At 37.1% G+C, this 19216-nt stretch overlaps 1 protein-coding gene across 8 annotated transcripts in view; it reads left to right on the top strand.

Moving 5' to 3' along the window:
* LOC110103950 (polyadenylate-binding protein-interacting protein 3) overlaps positions 1-19216 on the top strand; it is a 78363-nt gene that overhangs the window by 53567 nt on the left and 5580 nt on the right. For 3 of the 8 annotated variants that reach the window (XM_028691892.1, XM_028691893.1, XM_028691894.1), the window contains exon 15: positions 16258-16402. The exons of 1 other annotated variant lie outside the window; for it this stretch is intronic. In XM_028691892.1, coding sequence (XP_028547725.1) covers positions 16258-16302 — 45 coding nt within the window. In that variant the 3' untranslated portion in view covers positions 16303-16402. Of the gene's footprint in view, positions 1-16257; positions 16403-19216 lie in introns of those variants that run through there. 4 more of the 8 variants (XM_028691891.1, XM_028691889.1, XM_028691890.1 and 1 more) reach the window with 2 other exon arrangements.

Here is a 19216-nt window from a genome sequence, read left to right as displayed (position 1 = left end):
CAATCTCCTTCCGCAAACGAGCCCAGTCCACGACCTCTTCTTCTGATTCCATCTCCTCTGTCTGCTTCCCTTCCGACCCAGCATACGACCAAGCCCTCAGGCGGAGGTCCCGTCAAATCCATAGCTTGTTGAACCCGTCGAGCTCTCCGACCTCCTTTCTTCCCTCTCCGACAAAACCCCAACCGACCCACCTGCTCTAGCCAACTCCATCCCTGCCCTTGGTCACCGTTGAACTAGCCACAAGCCTTCCGCATCATTCATCCATAGATTGAGAGAGAGAGGGAGCATTCCTATAGTGTCCAATGTCGGGCATTTACTTCAAGATTTATGTAAGTTTTAATATATATATAGCGTGAGGCGTAAGCCTCATGCCAGTGAGGTGAGGCGGGCCTCAACCAAGTTGAGGCGCAAGTCTCATAAAAAAAACTCGAGGCGTTTTTTAATGGAATTGTGCAAAGGCGGGTCTCAAGGCGAGCCTCATATTGCGCATTTTTAAACCATGTGATTAACAACTACAAGGATTTAAATGAACATAAAGAACTTGAACTTGAATTGAATACGAGCTTGAACTAAATGACATTGCATAGAACTTGAATTTATGCATTGAAAGACAAGGAATTCAGACTGCAAGGGATTTGATTTGAACAAAATGCAAGTGTTTGCAAGAAATCACTAAAAGTGAAGTGCAATCTAATTACAAGCAAAGACATGAATGGATACTACAAATCATATAAGGAGGATGATTAATTGTGGCATTTGCCAACCATGCAAGCAAGCGCACAAGGACTTAAGCCCTATATACATGATATGTTTGTAGGCAAATGAACAATGAAGATATTGACTTGTTCACAAGAAGCAATGACAATTTCATTGCAAATCATCTAGCAACATAACAAAAAGGGTAGTGATGTATACAATAAGTTGCTTGCAAGTGACAACTAAGATATATGTTGAATGCAATAATCTCAATGCGGTCAACCTCTGCTTACAAACCAATTAACACAACCTGCAAGAAAAGAACAACACACTTGTAATACATGTGTGGTCTTATGGAGCGTTGTGGGAGATCAACCATACATACAACACCTGACCTACAAACAGAGAGGAATGTTGGTAGTGGTTGTTAGGAATATATGCAACGAATGCAACAAGTTGCAATGCATGCAACACATCATATAAGGGCAAGGATTTTTACATTTTCAATACACACAGCATCCCTACAAGCGACACTAGAAGAATCGTGATGAATACAAGTGTCCGTAAACAGTATTAGAAGACTTACATTCCTGACAACTTACTTTTAAATAACAAAGTCCCCTGCAAACATAGAAATGCAACATGTAATAAATGCTAGGATGTTCATGCAGTGAGCCCTTCAGTATCCTACAAGCAGTAGTAGAAAATCTACAATACATACAATCTCTCTACAAATACATGTGTATGTACAACATGTCACCTATTGGTAGATGCAGAAATACTTCAGTAAATATAATATCTTGTAGTTAATTTCAGTTTGCAAATGAATACATCTACCTGCAGCAATAATGGATGTATTGTAAGGAACAAAACCACAGCGAAATGCATGAAGAATGCAGCGAAGGCAAGTTCCTATGAGCTTCTGCAGTAGTAGGAGATTCGTTAGTGCACTATAATTTATTTGTAAAAACCAATGAGTAGTGCATGACAGTTTACCTGTGTGACGGAGATAGATGACCATAGTATGACGCCACGCCACCGGATTTTCAACCTTCGTACAAGCAGACAAAAGACGTCAACAAAGCCTGAAATAAAGCCATGCGCATTCAGTAATAATAGTCACATATGCAGTCGAACACATTCGTATTAGATGCAAATATCTCAAAATATCTCCGCACATGCACCTTAATTTGTATACACATAGGTACACAAAAGGGGCAAATGTAATCAAAGACCCGCATGGGCCCCGACGAGCATGTTGTAGGAACACACGTAACGTCTAAGAATGTTGCGCGGGTCAATAAATTTGAATTTGATCCTCTTAGGAAGTTAAATAGGAGTTAATAAGGTTTAACAAATAATTATAAAATGTACCTATACACCCGTATGGGCAGCGACGAGCTTATTTTAGGAACCCATGTGACGTCTAAGGATGCTGCGCGGGTCAATAAATTTGAACTCAATCCTCCTAAAAGCTAAATAGGAGTTGACAAGGTTAAAAAAAAATTATAAAATGTCCCAATACACTCGCATGGGCTTCGGTGAGCGTGTTATGGGTATACACGTGATATTTAGGATTGCTGCGCGGGTCAATAAATGAACGTAGTTTGAGCTCGATCCTCCTATATGAATAAATTAGAGTCGACACTGTTCGAATTATCAAACAGATATACGATCATGGTGTCGATCAGAATATTTATTTTATACATTCATATAAGACCTTCAAGGCCTCCAACAAAGAAATTCATTAACAAAGGCATAAAGCCTATGAAACTCGATCCTCTATCGACAACTTGACAGAGTTGACAAGGTTCAATTTTTAAATAGAAATGACCCCACACCTCGATGATGGCCGTATTGAATACAAATCTTAACTGGAGGGGTTCATTACAAACATTTCAAATGCCATCCCAAATACCCGAAGATCCAGAAATCTTGAGCTCATCAAATTTCAAATATTTAAAATTGAAATTAAATCATCAAATAACTTAAAGCAAAATTCATCCAACATTCGCGACAGTTTGCTGGGGTGGACAAATTAAAAATTACTTCAGCTCACATAGAGCTATTGCCTTGTCAAAAATATTATTAGGATCAATTCTTAAACAATCTCTTGCCAGTAATGACGTGACATGTGTCTTCTAACCGGCAGTTTTGCCGCCAAATGGCACCGTAGGATAAACGGTTATGACCTAGGGTCCTCTGAACCGAGTGGTTTTACTGCCAAATGGCACCACGAGATAACGGTTATGGCCAGAGCCAATGCGTTCCTTAGTGGCATCAAATCCTTGAGATATGAATCAATAGGATATGATCAATACGACACAAAGCTCTTTGTTAGCTAAGGTGGATTCAAATTTGTCCCCTTAGACAAACGTTCACCCCAGGTCTACAAAGTCCCCTTGAACGATGCAACCCATGGCTGCCGACAAGGATCCTTCTATCAGGTGGGCTTAACTACCTCCTCTGACTAAGTAGACCATGGACCACGATAATCTGGGACGATGGAACCATAAGATCTTGATCGGGTCCATCATCACTTCCCCCACCATCCGCTTTAAGTGTAAGATGGTGAAATTTTTAATTTTAAATATCAAACTTTCCATTCCAAGCCCATGCTGCTACTATATGCCAGATAACACGTATTTCTATGTATCTGATTGATGACTAGCCTTAATTGAAAGTTCTCTCTCATTATCGGGAGGGGTAATTAACTATAGGTGCTTGCGCCTATAGGAAACCAGAACTCAGTTCATAAAGTCCTTGCAAAATGAGGGCAAAATCTCCGGGTAGTGTCTTATATACAAACCCATCTGCCTTCCCAAAATTCATCCTAGAACTTAATCCGTTAAAACTCCCCCTCTGGAAGAAAAGCAAGCGGGGGAGGCTGAGGCCAAAATTTTGGAGCCTACATTATAGGCAACGTAAAACGATACGCCACTACTCCAATTTTCTCTAATATCTCATGAGGGCCAAACTATCTTGGAGCAAACTTCTTGTTCCTCTTGGAGATGACTGCCCTCCGCCTGTAGGGCCTTATCTTTAAGAATACTCTCTCCCTGACCTCAAACTGGATGTCCTTTCTATGCCTATCTGCCTGTTTCTTCATAATCTTCCGAGCCCTCAAAGAAATGCTTCTACAATTCTTCCAACAACCTGTCCCTCTCCTCCAAGTATGCTTCTATTGAAGAAACTGGAGATTGACTCTGCCCAACATGCACTAGGTAAGATGAATCTCTCTTATACAACACCTTGAATGGGGTCATCTGAGAAGCAGATTGATATAAAGTGTTGTACCAATACTTTGCTCATGCTAACCACTTTGCCCAAAGCTGAGGGGTTTCCGACACAAAGCATTGTAGGTATGTCTCCAAGCTTCTGTTTATCACCCCCGTCTGCCCATCGATTTGTGGGTGGTAGGTGGTGCTCCTCTTCAGTACTGTCAGTACTGTCCCTGCAGTCTGAATAACTTTCTCCAAAAATAACAAAGGAACACCTTATTCCTGTCATATACTATAGCCTCCTATATCTCATGCAGTCTGACAACCTCCCTGATGAAAGCTGATGCCATTATCACAGCCATGTAAGGGTGTCGTAGGGGAATGAAATGAGCATACTTGCTCATCCTGTCTATTACTACTAAAATCATGGTGAATCCTTCAGATTGAGGTAACCAGTCTATAAAAATCATGGAGACCTCCTCTCACACCTGATCTAGTAGAGCTAGGGGCTGCAATAATCCTCCTGGACTCATGGCCATGTACTTATTCAGCTGATATACCTCACAATTGGCGACAAGCTTCTCCACATCCTTGTGCATCACGTTCCAATACAACTCTGAGGCGAGTCTCCTATATGTCTTCTGCACCCTTGACCCCCTAATATCACTTTAATAGAACTCTTGGAGCAGACGTGGAATATGAACTGAGGTCCTAGGCATCATAAATTGCCCCTGGTTCAAAAGCCTCTCCCCTTCTAGAGAATAGTTAGGGTGGCTACTCCCATCCTTCAAAAAATCTGCCATAATCCTTCCCAGCTCCTCGTACCGGGCACTCTCCTCCTTAATGGTCCTCTAATCCAACATCAGAGTTATCGACACGGCTACCTATTAGAGCTCCTCCATACATCTGGACAAGGCATCTGCCACATTGTTCTCTATCTCTGGTATGTACTGGATTTCAAAGTCATATCCCAATAACTTTGACAGTCATCTCTGATGCTCCTCTATCACCATCCTCTACTCCAACATGTACTTCAGACTCCGCTGAGCCATTCTGACATTGAAATGTCGGCCCAACAAATTAGGTCCTCACTTTTGAATGGCTAGCACAATCACCATCAACTCTCTCTCATAGACCGACTTTAACCTAGCTCTAGCTATCAACGGCTCACTGAAGTAAGCAATGAGTCTATGGCACTGCATAAGTACTGCTCGCAAACCATACCTTGATGCATCCATCTCTACTACAAATACCTGTCTAAAATCTGGCAGGGCCAAGACCGATACAATTGTCTTGGTCCTCTTCAATCTCTAAAAAGTTATTGTGGTCGCCTCCCCCCCCAGAAGAAACCATCCTTCATCAACTATTATGTCAGTGGCCATACGATGGTACTATAGCCCTTCACGGACCTCTTGTAGTAGCCAGAGTCCTAGGAATCCTCTCAGTTCTTTGAGATTTTTAGGCATTGACCATCTCAACATAGCCTCAATTCTTGCCTGATCCATAGTTGGCCCCTACTGAGAAACTATATGTCCCAAGTACTCCACATTGGCCTGGGCAAAGCAATATTTCTTCAGATTAGCCCTTAACTGATGCTCCTGTAACACCTTTAGAACCTTCCTTAAGAACTCCCAATGCTCCCCATCTGATCTTTTATAAACCAGAATATCATCAAAAAATACCAGCACAAATTGCCTGAGATAGGGTCAAAAAACCTTGTTCAAGAGGGACTGGAAAGTGACTGAGGTATTAGTAAGGCCAACAAGCATCACTAGGAACTCATAATGCCCTTATGAGTTCTGAAAGCAATCTTCGAGACATCCTCTCTTTTCATTCTAATCTAAGGATACCCTGACTTCAGATCTATCTTGGTGAAGATAACCGTACGTTTCACTAAGCTCATCCAACAACTCATCTATTGCTGGGATAATGAACTTGTCTAACACAATTTCCTTATTCAACACCCTGTAGTCCACACAGAATCTCCAACTCTTTTTTCTTAACCAGTAACACGGGGCTAGAAAAAGGACTCACATTGGGCCTGATAATCCTTGCTTCTAGTATTTCTCTGATTAACTTCTCAATTTCATACTTCTGAAATTGAGGATAGCAATAGGACTTGACACTAATGGGTGACACCTTCCCTTAAGGTGATAGCGTGCTCTTGCTCCCTTGGCGGTGAAAATCCCTAAGATGGATGAAAAACCTCACTAAATTGTTGAATCAATGGTGTATTGAAAGAGGAATGTCCCCACCTTCCTCCAATCTGATCTCTTCCAGCCATGGTTTAAAATTGCGCAATATGAGGCTCGCCTTGAGGCCCCTCCTTTGCGCAATTCTAGTAAAAAACATCTCGATGCTTACGCATCGAGTTTTTTTTATGAGGCTTGCGCCTCAACTTGGTTGAGGCCCGCCTTGCCTACTGGCATGAGGCTTACGCCTCACGCTATATATATTAAAACTTACATAAATGTTGAAGTAAATGCCCGACATTGGACTCTATAGGAGAGGAGGAAGGGGAGAAAGCAGTTCACCATAATGATGATTCAAATGAAGAACCCCTTAGTGATGGCAGTGCTGATGACTTATAAGTTCTTATGTGATATGTCATTGCTATTTTTTTTTGGAAATTGGAATTATATGTTAATGAAAAGAATACTGGGATTTGGGAAAGATAGAATTTTGAGATGAACTATATTTCATGTTGTCTTATTATTGAGATATTTTGATTTAACTTCATATCTTATGTTTTTCTTATGTTTTATATTATTCACTCATTAGTATATAAAAAATTTATTATTTTATGTTTACGCAATCTTTTGATTTTGAGGCTTACGCCTCAAAACGCCTTGAGGCTTACGCCTCGCCTCACGAATGAAAAACGCCTCAATACCCAAATACGCAATTTTAAACATTGCTTCCAGTCTCTGTAGCACCACCAGATAATCTTCCCCCACCTCCTATATGCTCCTCAACATGATTTTAAGTGATACCATGGCTTTGGAGAGCACTACATCTCCCATGATCACTATCCTTCTCCCTTTCACCACCAATTCCATCGTCAATGCTCTCCAGTTGGCCTTGGTGTTCCCTAATATTTGTAGCCAATTCATTCTTAGAATGACATCAGTGCTCCCTAACTCCAATGTGAGAAAATTCTCCCTTACCTAAACCCCCTATATGATCTACACTACTCCCTGATAGATTCCCTGGCACGTCTCCACCTTCCTTGTACCCATCATCACTCCATAACACCTGTATCCACCAATGTCACCCCCAATTGGTCAACGACCTGATTGAAGATGAAATTGTTCGTAGCTCCATTCTCAATCAACACCACAACCTCCCTGTCTACTATTTCTCTCTTCACCTTCATGGTATGACTCGGAGTAAATCCTGCCACTGAGTTTAGAGAGACCTCTGCCACATCAAGATGCAGCTTGATCTCCTCTCTCCCTGTCTCACTCTCACCTCCCTCAGTTTCCTCGTCATCACAGACGGTGAGAAACTGAAGAGCTTGGTATACTTCTTTTCACATCTAAAGCATAGTCCCTATGCCTTCTTCTCCTGCATCTCCCTCTCCGTCAGTCTTTTGAAGTTTCCCCCACATCTCCTGGCTTCTCCCTTGGGCTCTCACGAATGTTGCCCGATGCGGGCCCCTTCGGTGCTAATAGAGTGGTAGTCATCATCCTGTAAGAGCCACCTGAATTGCTGCCTTTGGCTCCCCTCTTCTGGTACCTTTGATCCTCCACCAGTTGTGCCAGCTCTATTGTCTCTCTCAAGTCACGAGGCCTCATGACCCCCATTGCTGCCCGGATATCTGATTTGAGTCCCTTCATGAAATTTCTCTCTAGAACAGTCTTCGATAGTCGATCCAATCGACTCGCAAGGTACTCAAATCTTTCACGATAATCTGCCACTGTGCCTTCCTGTACTAGTGCAAAAAATTGTTCATAGAAGCCCCCTCTCCTGCCAGTTCAGAAACGTTTCAATAAGCATTCCTTGAACTCCTTCCAACTCCATGTGAGCTTCCTCATGTCTCTCAATTAGTACCAAGCCAATGCCTTCCCTAAACCCTAAATCTGGCACATCTCCCCCTCAATACGTTCTTCCAAAGCATCAACCTTCTTGGCTGCCATCGAACTCATATTTTTGTTAGACACAAACTCTGGATTTTTACCCCAATAATAGCAAAAATCAGTATTTGATCGTAAAAACTGCTGCAGGAATCAGCCCAAACAGCCAGCGTGCTCTGCTACCAATTCGATTGGAAGCTCTTGTAAGATTCAAAAGAAACTTATCAATGATTGATTTCAGCAAATCGTCAACCCAAAATTGAAAGAAATCCAAAGGGAATGGCACAAACGACGTGGTAATTGATGAAATAGCAATGACTAGAACAAGATACAATTGATCCTCAATTTGAGAGGAGGATCTTTCTCTCCCAATTCTCTAGATGCCGCTAGAGCCCAAGCACTAAGACACTGAACATAATTTAGAAAATAACAAGATAACCCTAATTCTAATTCTCACCTACTTAAAGCAAATCAAATAACATAAATTACAAAACAACCCATGCAACCCTAAATTATGCCATAGCCACCCCTGCTTTCCCTCCAAAAATCAAATTGTTGGCCCGACATCTCGCCAAGGGGGCCGGCTGTAGCATAGGTGAACCCTTGGTCCACCTTGAGTAAACTTAGGCTGGCCCTTTGCTTAGGACCGGCTGGACCGGTCTAACAATATTCTCCTTTGCTAAAGATTGATCAAATGCATGCTTAATAAAAGGTTCCCTCTGTGCTAGCTCAATGATATTTGCCCTATCTTCATTGTCATTCTTTTTTTCTTCCTTGAGAAGTATAATCTTTGTTGGCACTGCACTTATGACTAGTTGCATCCTATCTAACAATTCCTCATACTTTATTTCCATTTAATAATCTACTTGATTCCCACCGATTTGAGTTTGCTTGGTCCATGGAACATGAGTAATCTTGAGACCTTTGATCTCATCCGAATCAACCTTCGAACAAAAAGCACTTCCAATTCTCATTGCAAGGTGTAAGTTAGGTTCAAGAAAAGAAAAATTGTGCCCAAAGCTAGGATGCGCATAGCGACACGAACACATAAAATATTAAAAATATAAGATACAGATACGGCTTAGACACACCATTATAATTTTTATATTTAAAAAATAATGCATAGAAATTAAATAGGCATAATATTAAGAATAGTAAAAAAATGTAATTCATTGATCTCTGACATTAATTTTAGCAAAGTTGAATGGTCCATAATTATTATTCTTTTGAGGTTAAAAAAATAAGCATAACTATCTGGTACAACATGAAGATTTAATATTTAATAGTCCACTATACACTAAAAAGAATAATATGATTAACTTCTTCATCATATGTTTGTCTTTGGTCTTCAATATCATCCTTATATATATAACAACGGACAGCAACACTGTCAATAGGGAGGTGAAAATTGAAGTTGAGACAATATTGGACGTTGTCATCAAGATGTGGAGATATCAAGATGGTGTGATGATGCATGTGCATGATTGTTTTGGGGATCTCTAATGCTTCATCAAGCTGCCTTCGAACATTGTTGGATATCCATGAGAAACTGTCAGTCGTCGTCGTCGAGCCTTCGAAGTAACTGTATCAAAAGATATTTTCTTTAAATAAATATAATCATATAAGTTTTACTAGTTCGTATGGCAATTGAGGAGCACATCTAAGAAATTTGGTTGGCTTTGACATTCTTAAATTAAATTTGTCCAGCTCAGCTAACTTAGTGGGATGTGATCAAAGCATGATCCAATGAAGTAAAAAATCAACCTACGCCCAGCAAATGAACAAAGAAATATTGCTTTCAACCCTTTGATACGTGTAATAAAATCAGAAACCTCAACCTTATTTTGCCAATGAGATTGGAAGAATTGGTAGACTTTTCTTCCTCAAAAATAATGAAAGAATGCATTTATCCACAATATAGCCATTCAATTTTGAGGAGCTTAGCCCAACCGAGAATCAAAGAAAAATGTAACTTGGAGAAATTTATCGACACAATGATCAACAGATGATTTAGTATATCAATGTTTATTGGTGAAATAAGAGCCAATCAACTCTTGAAATGGCTTTGCGTAAACGCATAACTCATCTATAAGGAAGGAGTTGGGGAGTCAAGTTAGGACTTAAAAAAGCAAATTCATCATGTATCCCTAAGAGTTTCCTGACAGCACAAAGATCTCATTCATTAAGGGCACTCAACCCCATTTTTGTAGAGATAAAGTGTAGGGGAGTTTCAGACGTCTATATTAAGTTTGAAATTGAAAGTGCTGAAACCCTAGGAAAAGAAAACTGTCAACCTTATTTTGTTAATCAGATTGAGAGCCAGTCTTATGTGATAATCTTCATGCGCAAATGATATAAGTAAATAATGAAAATTGTGGCATGCTAATATGCATATTATAGGATATTAATGAAAACATAGAATCAATTCCTAGACGTTGAAATGATAAAAGGAAATTGAAAGTAGATAAAATACACTAATATGATGTGCTATGACAATCTTTTGAAAAATATAACCTAAATAGCTTAAAGTTTAGTTGCGATAAATTATTCTTTTAGGATGGGTACAATAGGTGGAAATTGAATATTAAACTTTCTTTAAGCCTGTTGTTAATAATTTTACTAAAATGTTGACACAACCTGATTTTCTCTATAAGTCTTTCTTATGAGTCTGTGAGCCAAGGAACCAAGAAATAAAAATAAAATCAACTTCTATTTGATTCGTTAAAATAATTCCATTCAAAAGTTCTTTGGGAGTTAAGTCATCATGTCCTTAAATTAGTTTTTCAAGTTTAGTAGGCATGATTTATTCATTCAAATATTAAGGGATCGATTCAATTTTTTATTAGATATTCATATTCATATTCATATTCAAGTGTAGATTCAATTCTTATTAGAACTAACGATTAATACTAAAAATACATTCTTGTTGTAGTTTGGTTCAAATATGTTCATACATTCAATTTTAGTTTTAAAATTAGGTTTAAAGAAATTTTAGATTAAAAACTAATCTCATTATCAAATTATATTTCTAATTTAGATAGCATCTCTTACCCAATTTTAGGTTTTAAGTTCATTTTCAAGGCTAGATTCAATTTTCTTAAAAAAATTCATGTTTCAATATAATTTCGTGCTCAATTTCAATTTCAGAATAAAGTTCATAGGCTCGATTGTAGATCCAACAATTAGATTTGGTTCATGAGTAGGCTCTCTACTGTAGATGCAGATTGGGATCCACTAAAATCACATGCAGATTTATATTTTAACTACATATCCATTTTTTCATATGATATTATGAACTAAAATTCTTTTAGCTAGAGCAGCTAAGGTATATTTGACAGACTTTAGAGGAGATGATAATGATTGTTTTAGAGGCATTTTTTAAAATAGTTCTAACTGAAAATTCAAAGATTTGTAGAAAGCCGTTTGCGAACATTTTTTAGTGTTGTAACTTAACTCATTCATAATCCGTTGCTTAAGTTCTTTGGCGGAACAAATAATGCTAACAAAATAGTCTCGGCACAAACGGTGCTTAGCTACTGTATTAGTAAACCTATCATAATGTGCAAACACGTTTCAATCATTTTGTTTGCAACTCTTAAACTGATTGTCTCATTCACTGAATGGAAAATATTGCTTCTTAAGTTTATGTTATATATTAGCAAATATTGATTTTGTTTGACTTGCAGCATTATACCAATAAAAATTATGCATGTGGTTCCACTAATTTGTTTTAGTAATTTCCTATCACGACCCAGCCCGGTGAGCTCGCGTAGGCGAGGCGGGAACGGATGATCAGACGGTAGGTCAAATATCTAATTCCTAAAACTATCACCTTAACATATGAAAGAGCCTCTAAAACATCAAATTTAAAATCAGTAATATTCATAAAATTACCTTTCATCAAGTGCTCCTCTTCTACGGTATACATTGTCACCCCTTCTACTCATTTTTTTGATTTACTTAAACTTACCTAAAAAATATTAACTAACATTAAGCCAGAGCTCAATAAGTAAAACACAATTCTAAACTACAGTAATTAAGGCAAAATGAACAATATGCTAAATGTCAAATTCATTTAAAACATAACATAAATTCATTTTCTAATAACATATCATTAAACATAGCATATCATAATCTATATCTTTTATTTTCATTTCCATATTCATATTCATATACTTAGCTTTCTCGTTTTGTATATATTACAACCGTCACAGGAGCCATTGTCTAGTACCATAAAGGTACTTCTTTACCATTTTTCTTTTCTATATCCTTTATCATTTTAACGTGCACGAGTACAGCGTCCTCAGCTAGTACCATCACGGGGTGAGCTCCATCATTTCAGTATGCACATTCAAGCATTCAATATAACATTCATATCATATCTTTTCATTTTATATATCACATAAACTCTATCATATTAGGCCATAAAATATAACATGTAATTTGCATGATCAACCATTTAATGAGAGTTAAGAAGCATGATTGGTCTATCAAATCATATAATATGTGAGAAACAAAAAGACATTACTGTAATTAAAAAATCATGCAAACTTACTTGAATGTTTTCAAGCTTTAATATCTTTTCAAAATCTCAAGCTTTGTTGAAGATTCCAATACTCGTCTCAACTTTCACTGTTCAAATAACATTAATAAGATTTTAAACCTTCAACTTAGAGTCCTCAATTCTAAAACAATAACAATGGCTCATATTCTTTTTATTATGTTCTCATATACTGCCAACATTTCTAAAGGATATCTTTCTCCCTCTCTCTCTCTCTAATTAAAATATAAAGCATATAACAATCCTAAAATCTTATTTTTTTTTATTCTAATTGCATAATTTAACCAAATTAACCCTTTACCCTAACCTAAAATTATTTAAAAGAATTTCTATTTTCGGATTTAAATTAAAACCCTAAATTTGGAAAACTCATTTTCATTAAAATGCTTACTTTTGCATGCTTAAACTTCCCATTCATTAAATTAATATTTTGGAAAACTAATTTTCTGGTTTATTTTAATTAAAAATTAGAAAAATAATATTTTGTGGGAAAAACTCAATTTCTTCCCTTAGAAACTATCTTAGGACCATTAGGAAACAAATTTATAAAAGTACTTTCAAAATTTCTAACATCAGGGAAAAACCCTAAATTTTCTAACCCATAATTTCTAAATAAAAAACTTTGTTTTCATGATTAAAATCATTCCCTATAAATTTCATGTGAAGTTTTAATTATGAAAACGAAGTTTTTTGTTTAGAAATTATGGGTTGGAAAATTTAGGGTTTTTTCCTAAGGTTAGAAATTTTGAAAGTACTTCTATAAATTTGTTTCCTAATGGTCCTAAGATGGTTTCTAAGAGAAGAAATTGAGTTTTTCTCACAAAATATTATTTTTCTAATTTTTACTTAAAATAAATCCGAAAATTAGTTTTTCAAAATATTAATTTGATGAATGGGAAGTTTAAGCATGCAAAAGTAAGCATTTTAATAAAAATGAGTTTTTCAAATTTAGGGTTTTAATTTAAATCCGAAAATAGGAATTCTTTTAAATAATTTTAGGTTAAGGTAAAGGGTTAATTTGGTTAAATTATGTAATTAGAATAAATAAAAGAGATTTTAGGATTGTTATATGCTTTATTTTTTAATTAGAGAGAGAGGGAGAAAGAGAACCTATAGAAATATTGGGAGTAGATTAGAACATACTAAAAAGAATATGAACCATTATTATTGTTTTAGGATTGAGGATTCTAAGTTGAAAGTTTAAAATCTTATTAATGTTATTTGAACAGTGGAAGTTGAGACCAGTATTGGGATCTTCAATAAAGTTTGAGATTTTAAAAAGATATTAAAGCTTGGAAACATTCAGGTAAGTATGAATGATTCTTTAATTACAGTAATGTCTTTTTGTTTCTCACATGTTATATGATTTGATAGACCAATCATGCTTCTTAACTCATCAAATGGTTGATCATGCAAATTAAATGTTATATTTTATGGCCTAATATGATAGAGTTTATGTGATATATGAAATGAAAAGATATGATATGATATGAATGTTATATTGAATGCTTGAATGTGTATGCTAAAATAATGGAGCTCACCCCCTGATGGTACTAGCTGGGGACGCTGTACTCGTGCACATTAAAATGGTAAAGGATATAAAAAAGGAAAATGATAAAGAAGTGCCTTTATGGTACTAAACAGTGGCTCCTATGATGGTTGTAATATATACGAAATGAGAAAGCTAAGTATATGAATATGAATATTGAAAGATATGAATTATGATATGCTTATGTTTAATGATATGTTATTAGAAACTGAATTTATGTTATGTTTTAAATAAATTTGACATTTAGCATATTGTTCTTTTTGCCTTGATTACTGTAGTTTAGAATTGTGTTTTACTTACTGAGCTCTGGCTTGATGTTAGTTAAGATTTTCAGGTAAGTTTAAGTAAATAAAAAAATGAGTATAAGGGGTGGCAATGTATACCGTAGAAGAGGAGCGTCTGATGAAAGGTAATTTTATGAATATTAATGATTTTATGTTTATGTGATTTTAAATTTGATGTTTTTTAGGCTCTTTCATATATTAAGGTGATAGTTTTAGGAATTAGATATTTGACCTACCGTCTGACCATTCATTCTCGTCTCGCCTACGCGAGCTCACCGGGCCGGGTCGTGAGAAAAGAATGAGGGGACCGAATCTAATTCGGTCCCTTTAGATGACCCTTTAATTCCCTTTAGATGACCAAAAGTCAAAAATGCCCTCACTTAAACATTCCAAGCTTAAATAAACACTAAGGGTACTTTGGGTATTAAGAGACTTCTCTAATTTTTATTTCCTAAATTAAGCAAAATTAAATAAAAGTTTTATACATCAAATTTCTTAAATTTTGCATAAATTTTATAAAATTAATCCCGTCGAAATCCGACAACTTTGAAAAATTCACTTAAAACCCGTCGTGGTGATTTGAAAAGCATGCGAGGTCTAAAACGGCTTTTTTCGGTTTTACATTTCCACTCTTTCAAAATCAAACAAGTGGTAACGTTCAAATAAATCTTCTAATTTATCAATCCTAATTATTATCTAATTTGAAAACTCATTAGATTTCTACCCCAAATAAAATTAGAATATAATTTTGGATATAACAGTCATGTTGTTGTCACACACTTACATAATCCAACTAATTTTGGTTAAATTGCAGCTTTTATTATCATTTTTTTAAATTAGCCAGGTTATTTTGCCTACTTCAAATTGACTTGATATTATATCATCTGATATCAATTTGATATAGGAAGTCTTAGGGTCTAGTCGTCTAGGATTTATTAATATAATCTTAGGATGAGATACACAAAAGATGCTCATAAACGATCCAAATTCATAGTCAATCAATTGTTAGTTTAGCAAAAACTTAAATCTCTTTTGATGTTAATTAGAAACACAGATATTACTCCAAATGGCAATTTAAAACACTTTATCTATTTGGATTTTCACAATGCAAAACGGAAAATATGGTTGTAGAAAACTTTATTAAACCTCAAATGCATACCAAACTAATAATTAAAAATAAGATGAAATTAAAGAAAAGATTATTAAATTTTAATCCTTGTCTGATGTTGGTATAAGGAGAAAGCTTCCCTTAAAAGTTATCATCAAGACTTATATTGTGCTCAAATAATTCACAATTATTAATCACACCCAAATTTAGAAGAAAATATAAATTTTATTGAAATTTTCAATGAATTTTGCTTGCCTAGAGACCTCTTATTTATAATAACAATTAAATACATATGTTGTATTTCTATAAAAAAATCATTCTTAAGGTAAAAACAACAAATCTTTAATTAACAATATCATTTTTAGCAAAATCAAGAAGTTTTGATTCAACAAGTGCCCAATACAACAATTTTACAATCTGCTATAATTCCTCTGCAGTATCCAGCTCATGGTGTAACAAAGTGGTAAATTCATAGTCTCTTAACAGTAAATTCAAACACCTACAAGGAACATGTGAATCATTAGTATTATGTCATATTGCAGTTTGACCTATCGTTTAATAACCACCACACAGCACATACTTTCAACTATTATTTGTTGAACTATCATTTTGGTCCACTTCAATGCTTAATGTTCATCCGTGTGATGCTATGCAGCACAATAAACTAGCTTTAGTTTTTTTTTTCTACTATTTTGGATTTATTTGGTTGATTTGAATTTTTTAGTTATTTGAAATTAAGATGAGTTATCCTTTTGGATATAGGGAAGCTTCAGTCTCCAGCCAAATTCACAAAAAAGTAAATACTAAATTGCTCAAGTGGGCCAATCAAATACTAGTCTAAATTTTTAATAATTCTCTTCTTATTTTGATTGGTTCACCTAAGCTGTGGTGCCCAATCCCCATATTTATGTGAATTTATGTGGACAGTGTATCAAAACTCGTTTGAATAATCTTTTGCTTTTGAATTATTTAGTATTACATTTTATTTGTCTTATATTTTTAATCATTTTTCTATAAATAGGGATTCATACTTGTATTTGTATTAATTATGAATGAATTTAATTTTTATTTCCTTTATTTTTCTCTCACCTCTCAATCAGTGGAATTTAGATTTCTTTTCTAATCTCTCTCTTTTGCCAAAGGCATATCTCCAGCTTCTTCTTTTCTGTCACACTGAGATTGCCCTTACGGTCTTGACTCCCACGCTTTTTTCCTTTCACACTACTTTTAACTACACTACTTTGTGATGATATGCATTTGCATATAACCACCAACCACACGCCCCTCAGATGGGCACACCCATGCACTTACTACGTTGCTTGTGCCTGTTGTTCTCTCTTTGGGTTGACTCAATATTCTTGATCAAGTTACAATGCCAATGGTGTGCGCTAGGGGTGCAAGTGAGCCGAGCCGGCTCGCGAGCCGGCTCGAGCTCGACTCGTTTATAGGCTCGCGAGCCGAGCTTATCGAGCTCACGAGTCGAGCTCGAGCTCGAGTTCGAGCTTGAGCCAGCTCGGCTCGTGAGCTCGCGAGCCGGCTCGAATAATTATTAAATATAAATATAAAAAAAAAAACAAAATGTTATGCAAATCAGGATTTGAACTATGCATTAAACTTAATTTTTTATGTTATTTCTCAAATCCTGTGTATATTAAATTTCCATCTCCCTCTCTCTCTCATTCTCTCTGATAGATAGTGACCGGTGAGTGTCTCCAAAGTCTCCGATGAAGTCCAAAGTCCAATAAATGATGATGTAAAGTATTTTAGCAGCTAAAAAATAATTATCATTTAGCTCTCTCTTTCGTCTCTCTCTCCTCTCTCTCGTCTCTCTCCTCGTTTTACAAGGCGCGTGAGGCTCAAAGCCTCGAACTCGATGAACCAGAAGAGAAATCACGAATGAAGCAGCCGCTCGACGAGCTGCTCGACTCGACTCGTTTTGTGAGACGAGTCGAGCTCGAGCTCGTTTTTTCAAGCTCGACTCGAGCTCGAGCTCGAGCTCGAGCTCGATATTTGACAGTCGAGCTCGACTCGAACACCCCCTGGCTCGAGCTCGACTCGACTCGTTTGCACCCCTAGTGTGCGCCGATCATAGCAGTCATGACTCTTTGTTAGGGGTGCAAACGAGTCAAGCCGACTCGCGAGCCGGCTCGAACTCGACTCGGTAACTGGCTCGACGAGTCGAGCTTATCGAGCTCGCGAGTCGAGCTCGAACACCATTTTGAGCTCGATGGCTTATCGAGCTCGAGCTCGACCAGACCTCCGACTCGGCTCGTTGGCTCGACGAGTAGCTCGCGTGTGCGACTGAGCGGAAAAAAATGGCGTCAAGTCTCGAGTTTGGATCTAGACAGCGGACACGACGACGAGCTTGGGAGTTGGGACTCGACAGCGGCCGCAATGGACTCGACGGCAAAGGATCAGATCCAGTGAAAGTTGGGACGCGTCCGCAAAGACGAGCTCTGGATCTCGACGGCGGACGCAATGATGAGGTCGGGAATCGACCGCGACGACGAGCTCTGGATCTCGACGGTGGAAGGATCAGATACAGTGGGAGTTGGGAATCGACCGCGACGATGAGCTCTGGATCTCGACGGCGGAAGGATCAGATCCAGTGGGAGTTGGGACTCGACCGCGACGACGAGATCTGGATCTTGACGACGAACGCGAGCTTGGCATCGCGGAAGGATCAGATCCAGTGGATCTTGACTTCGAACGCGACTGCAAACTCGATGACGGACAAGCGGAGCCAATGGCGAGCTCTTGACGACGGAGTTTGCAATGGAGCTCGACTGAGCTCGAAAATCCTACTCGGAACGTAGTTCGTAGCGGAGCTCGACTGAGCTCGACGAGCCGCTCGAAATATGAGACGAGTCGAGCTCGAGCTCGGATTTTGAGCTCGACTCGAGCTCGAGCTCGAGCTCGGTATTTGAAAGTCGAGCTCGACTCGAACACTACCTGGCTCGAGCTCGACTCGACTCGTTTGCACCCCTACTCTTTGTACATGCATTGAAACATAAAAATACTTTTGTTTCTATTCAGTCATTAATTTAGAGAAGAAGAAATTTACCAATTTGAGTCAAATAATTACATCAATTTGGTGTAGGATCTATTCTTAAAATAATTTGTTATTATAAATGTCTTAAACCCTAATATTAAGCTTTTTGGAATATTTTCATATAGTCATAACTATAATACAACCAAGGAAATTGCATTTGTAAAGATGCTTAGCTTATATGTAGAAGATCTATAGAAACAAAAAAAAATTCACCAGTGATTGTAGTGTTATAAATTTTCAAGATATTCCATGGAATCAATCTTTTTATTTGATTGATATATGTCATATTGGGCTCCGAAAATTTGGCTTCGGCCTTCGCCTGCACTTTTTTCTTTTTTTGTTCGGCGAGGGAGTTTTAACGGAATTAAGATAAATTTTGGAAGGCAGATGGGTTTGTAGATAAGACACTACCCAGAGATTTCTCCCTCATTTTACGAGGACTTTATGATCCGAGTTCTGGTTTCCTATAGGCGTAAGCCCCTATAGTCAATTTGGTGTAGGATCTATTCTTAAAATAATTTTTTATTATAAATATCTTAAACCCTAATATTAAGCTTTTTGGAATATTTTCATATAGTCATAACTATACTACAACCAAGGAAATTGCATTTGTAAAGATGCTTAGCTTATATGTAGAAGATCTATGGAAACAAAAAAAAAATCACCAGC

The sequence above is a fragment of the Dendrobium catenatum genome, unplaced genomic scaffold (genome assembly GCF_001605985.2).
Source record: "Dendrobium catenatum unplaced genomic scaffold, ASM160598v2 original_scaffold_83099, whole genome shotgun sequence".
Lineage (NCBI taxonomy): Eukaryota > Viridiplantae > Streptophyta > Magnoliopsida > Asparagales > Orchidaceae > Dendrobium > Dendrobium catenatum.
The sequence above is the reverse complement of the archived record's forward strand: the minus strand, read 5'-3'. Positions and strand labels throughout refer to the sequence as shown.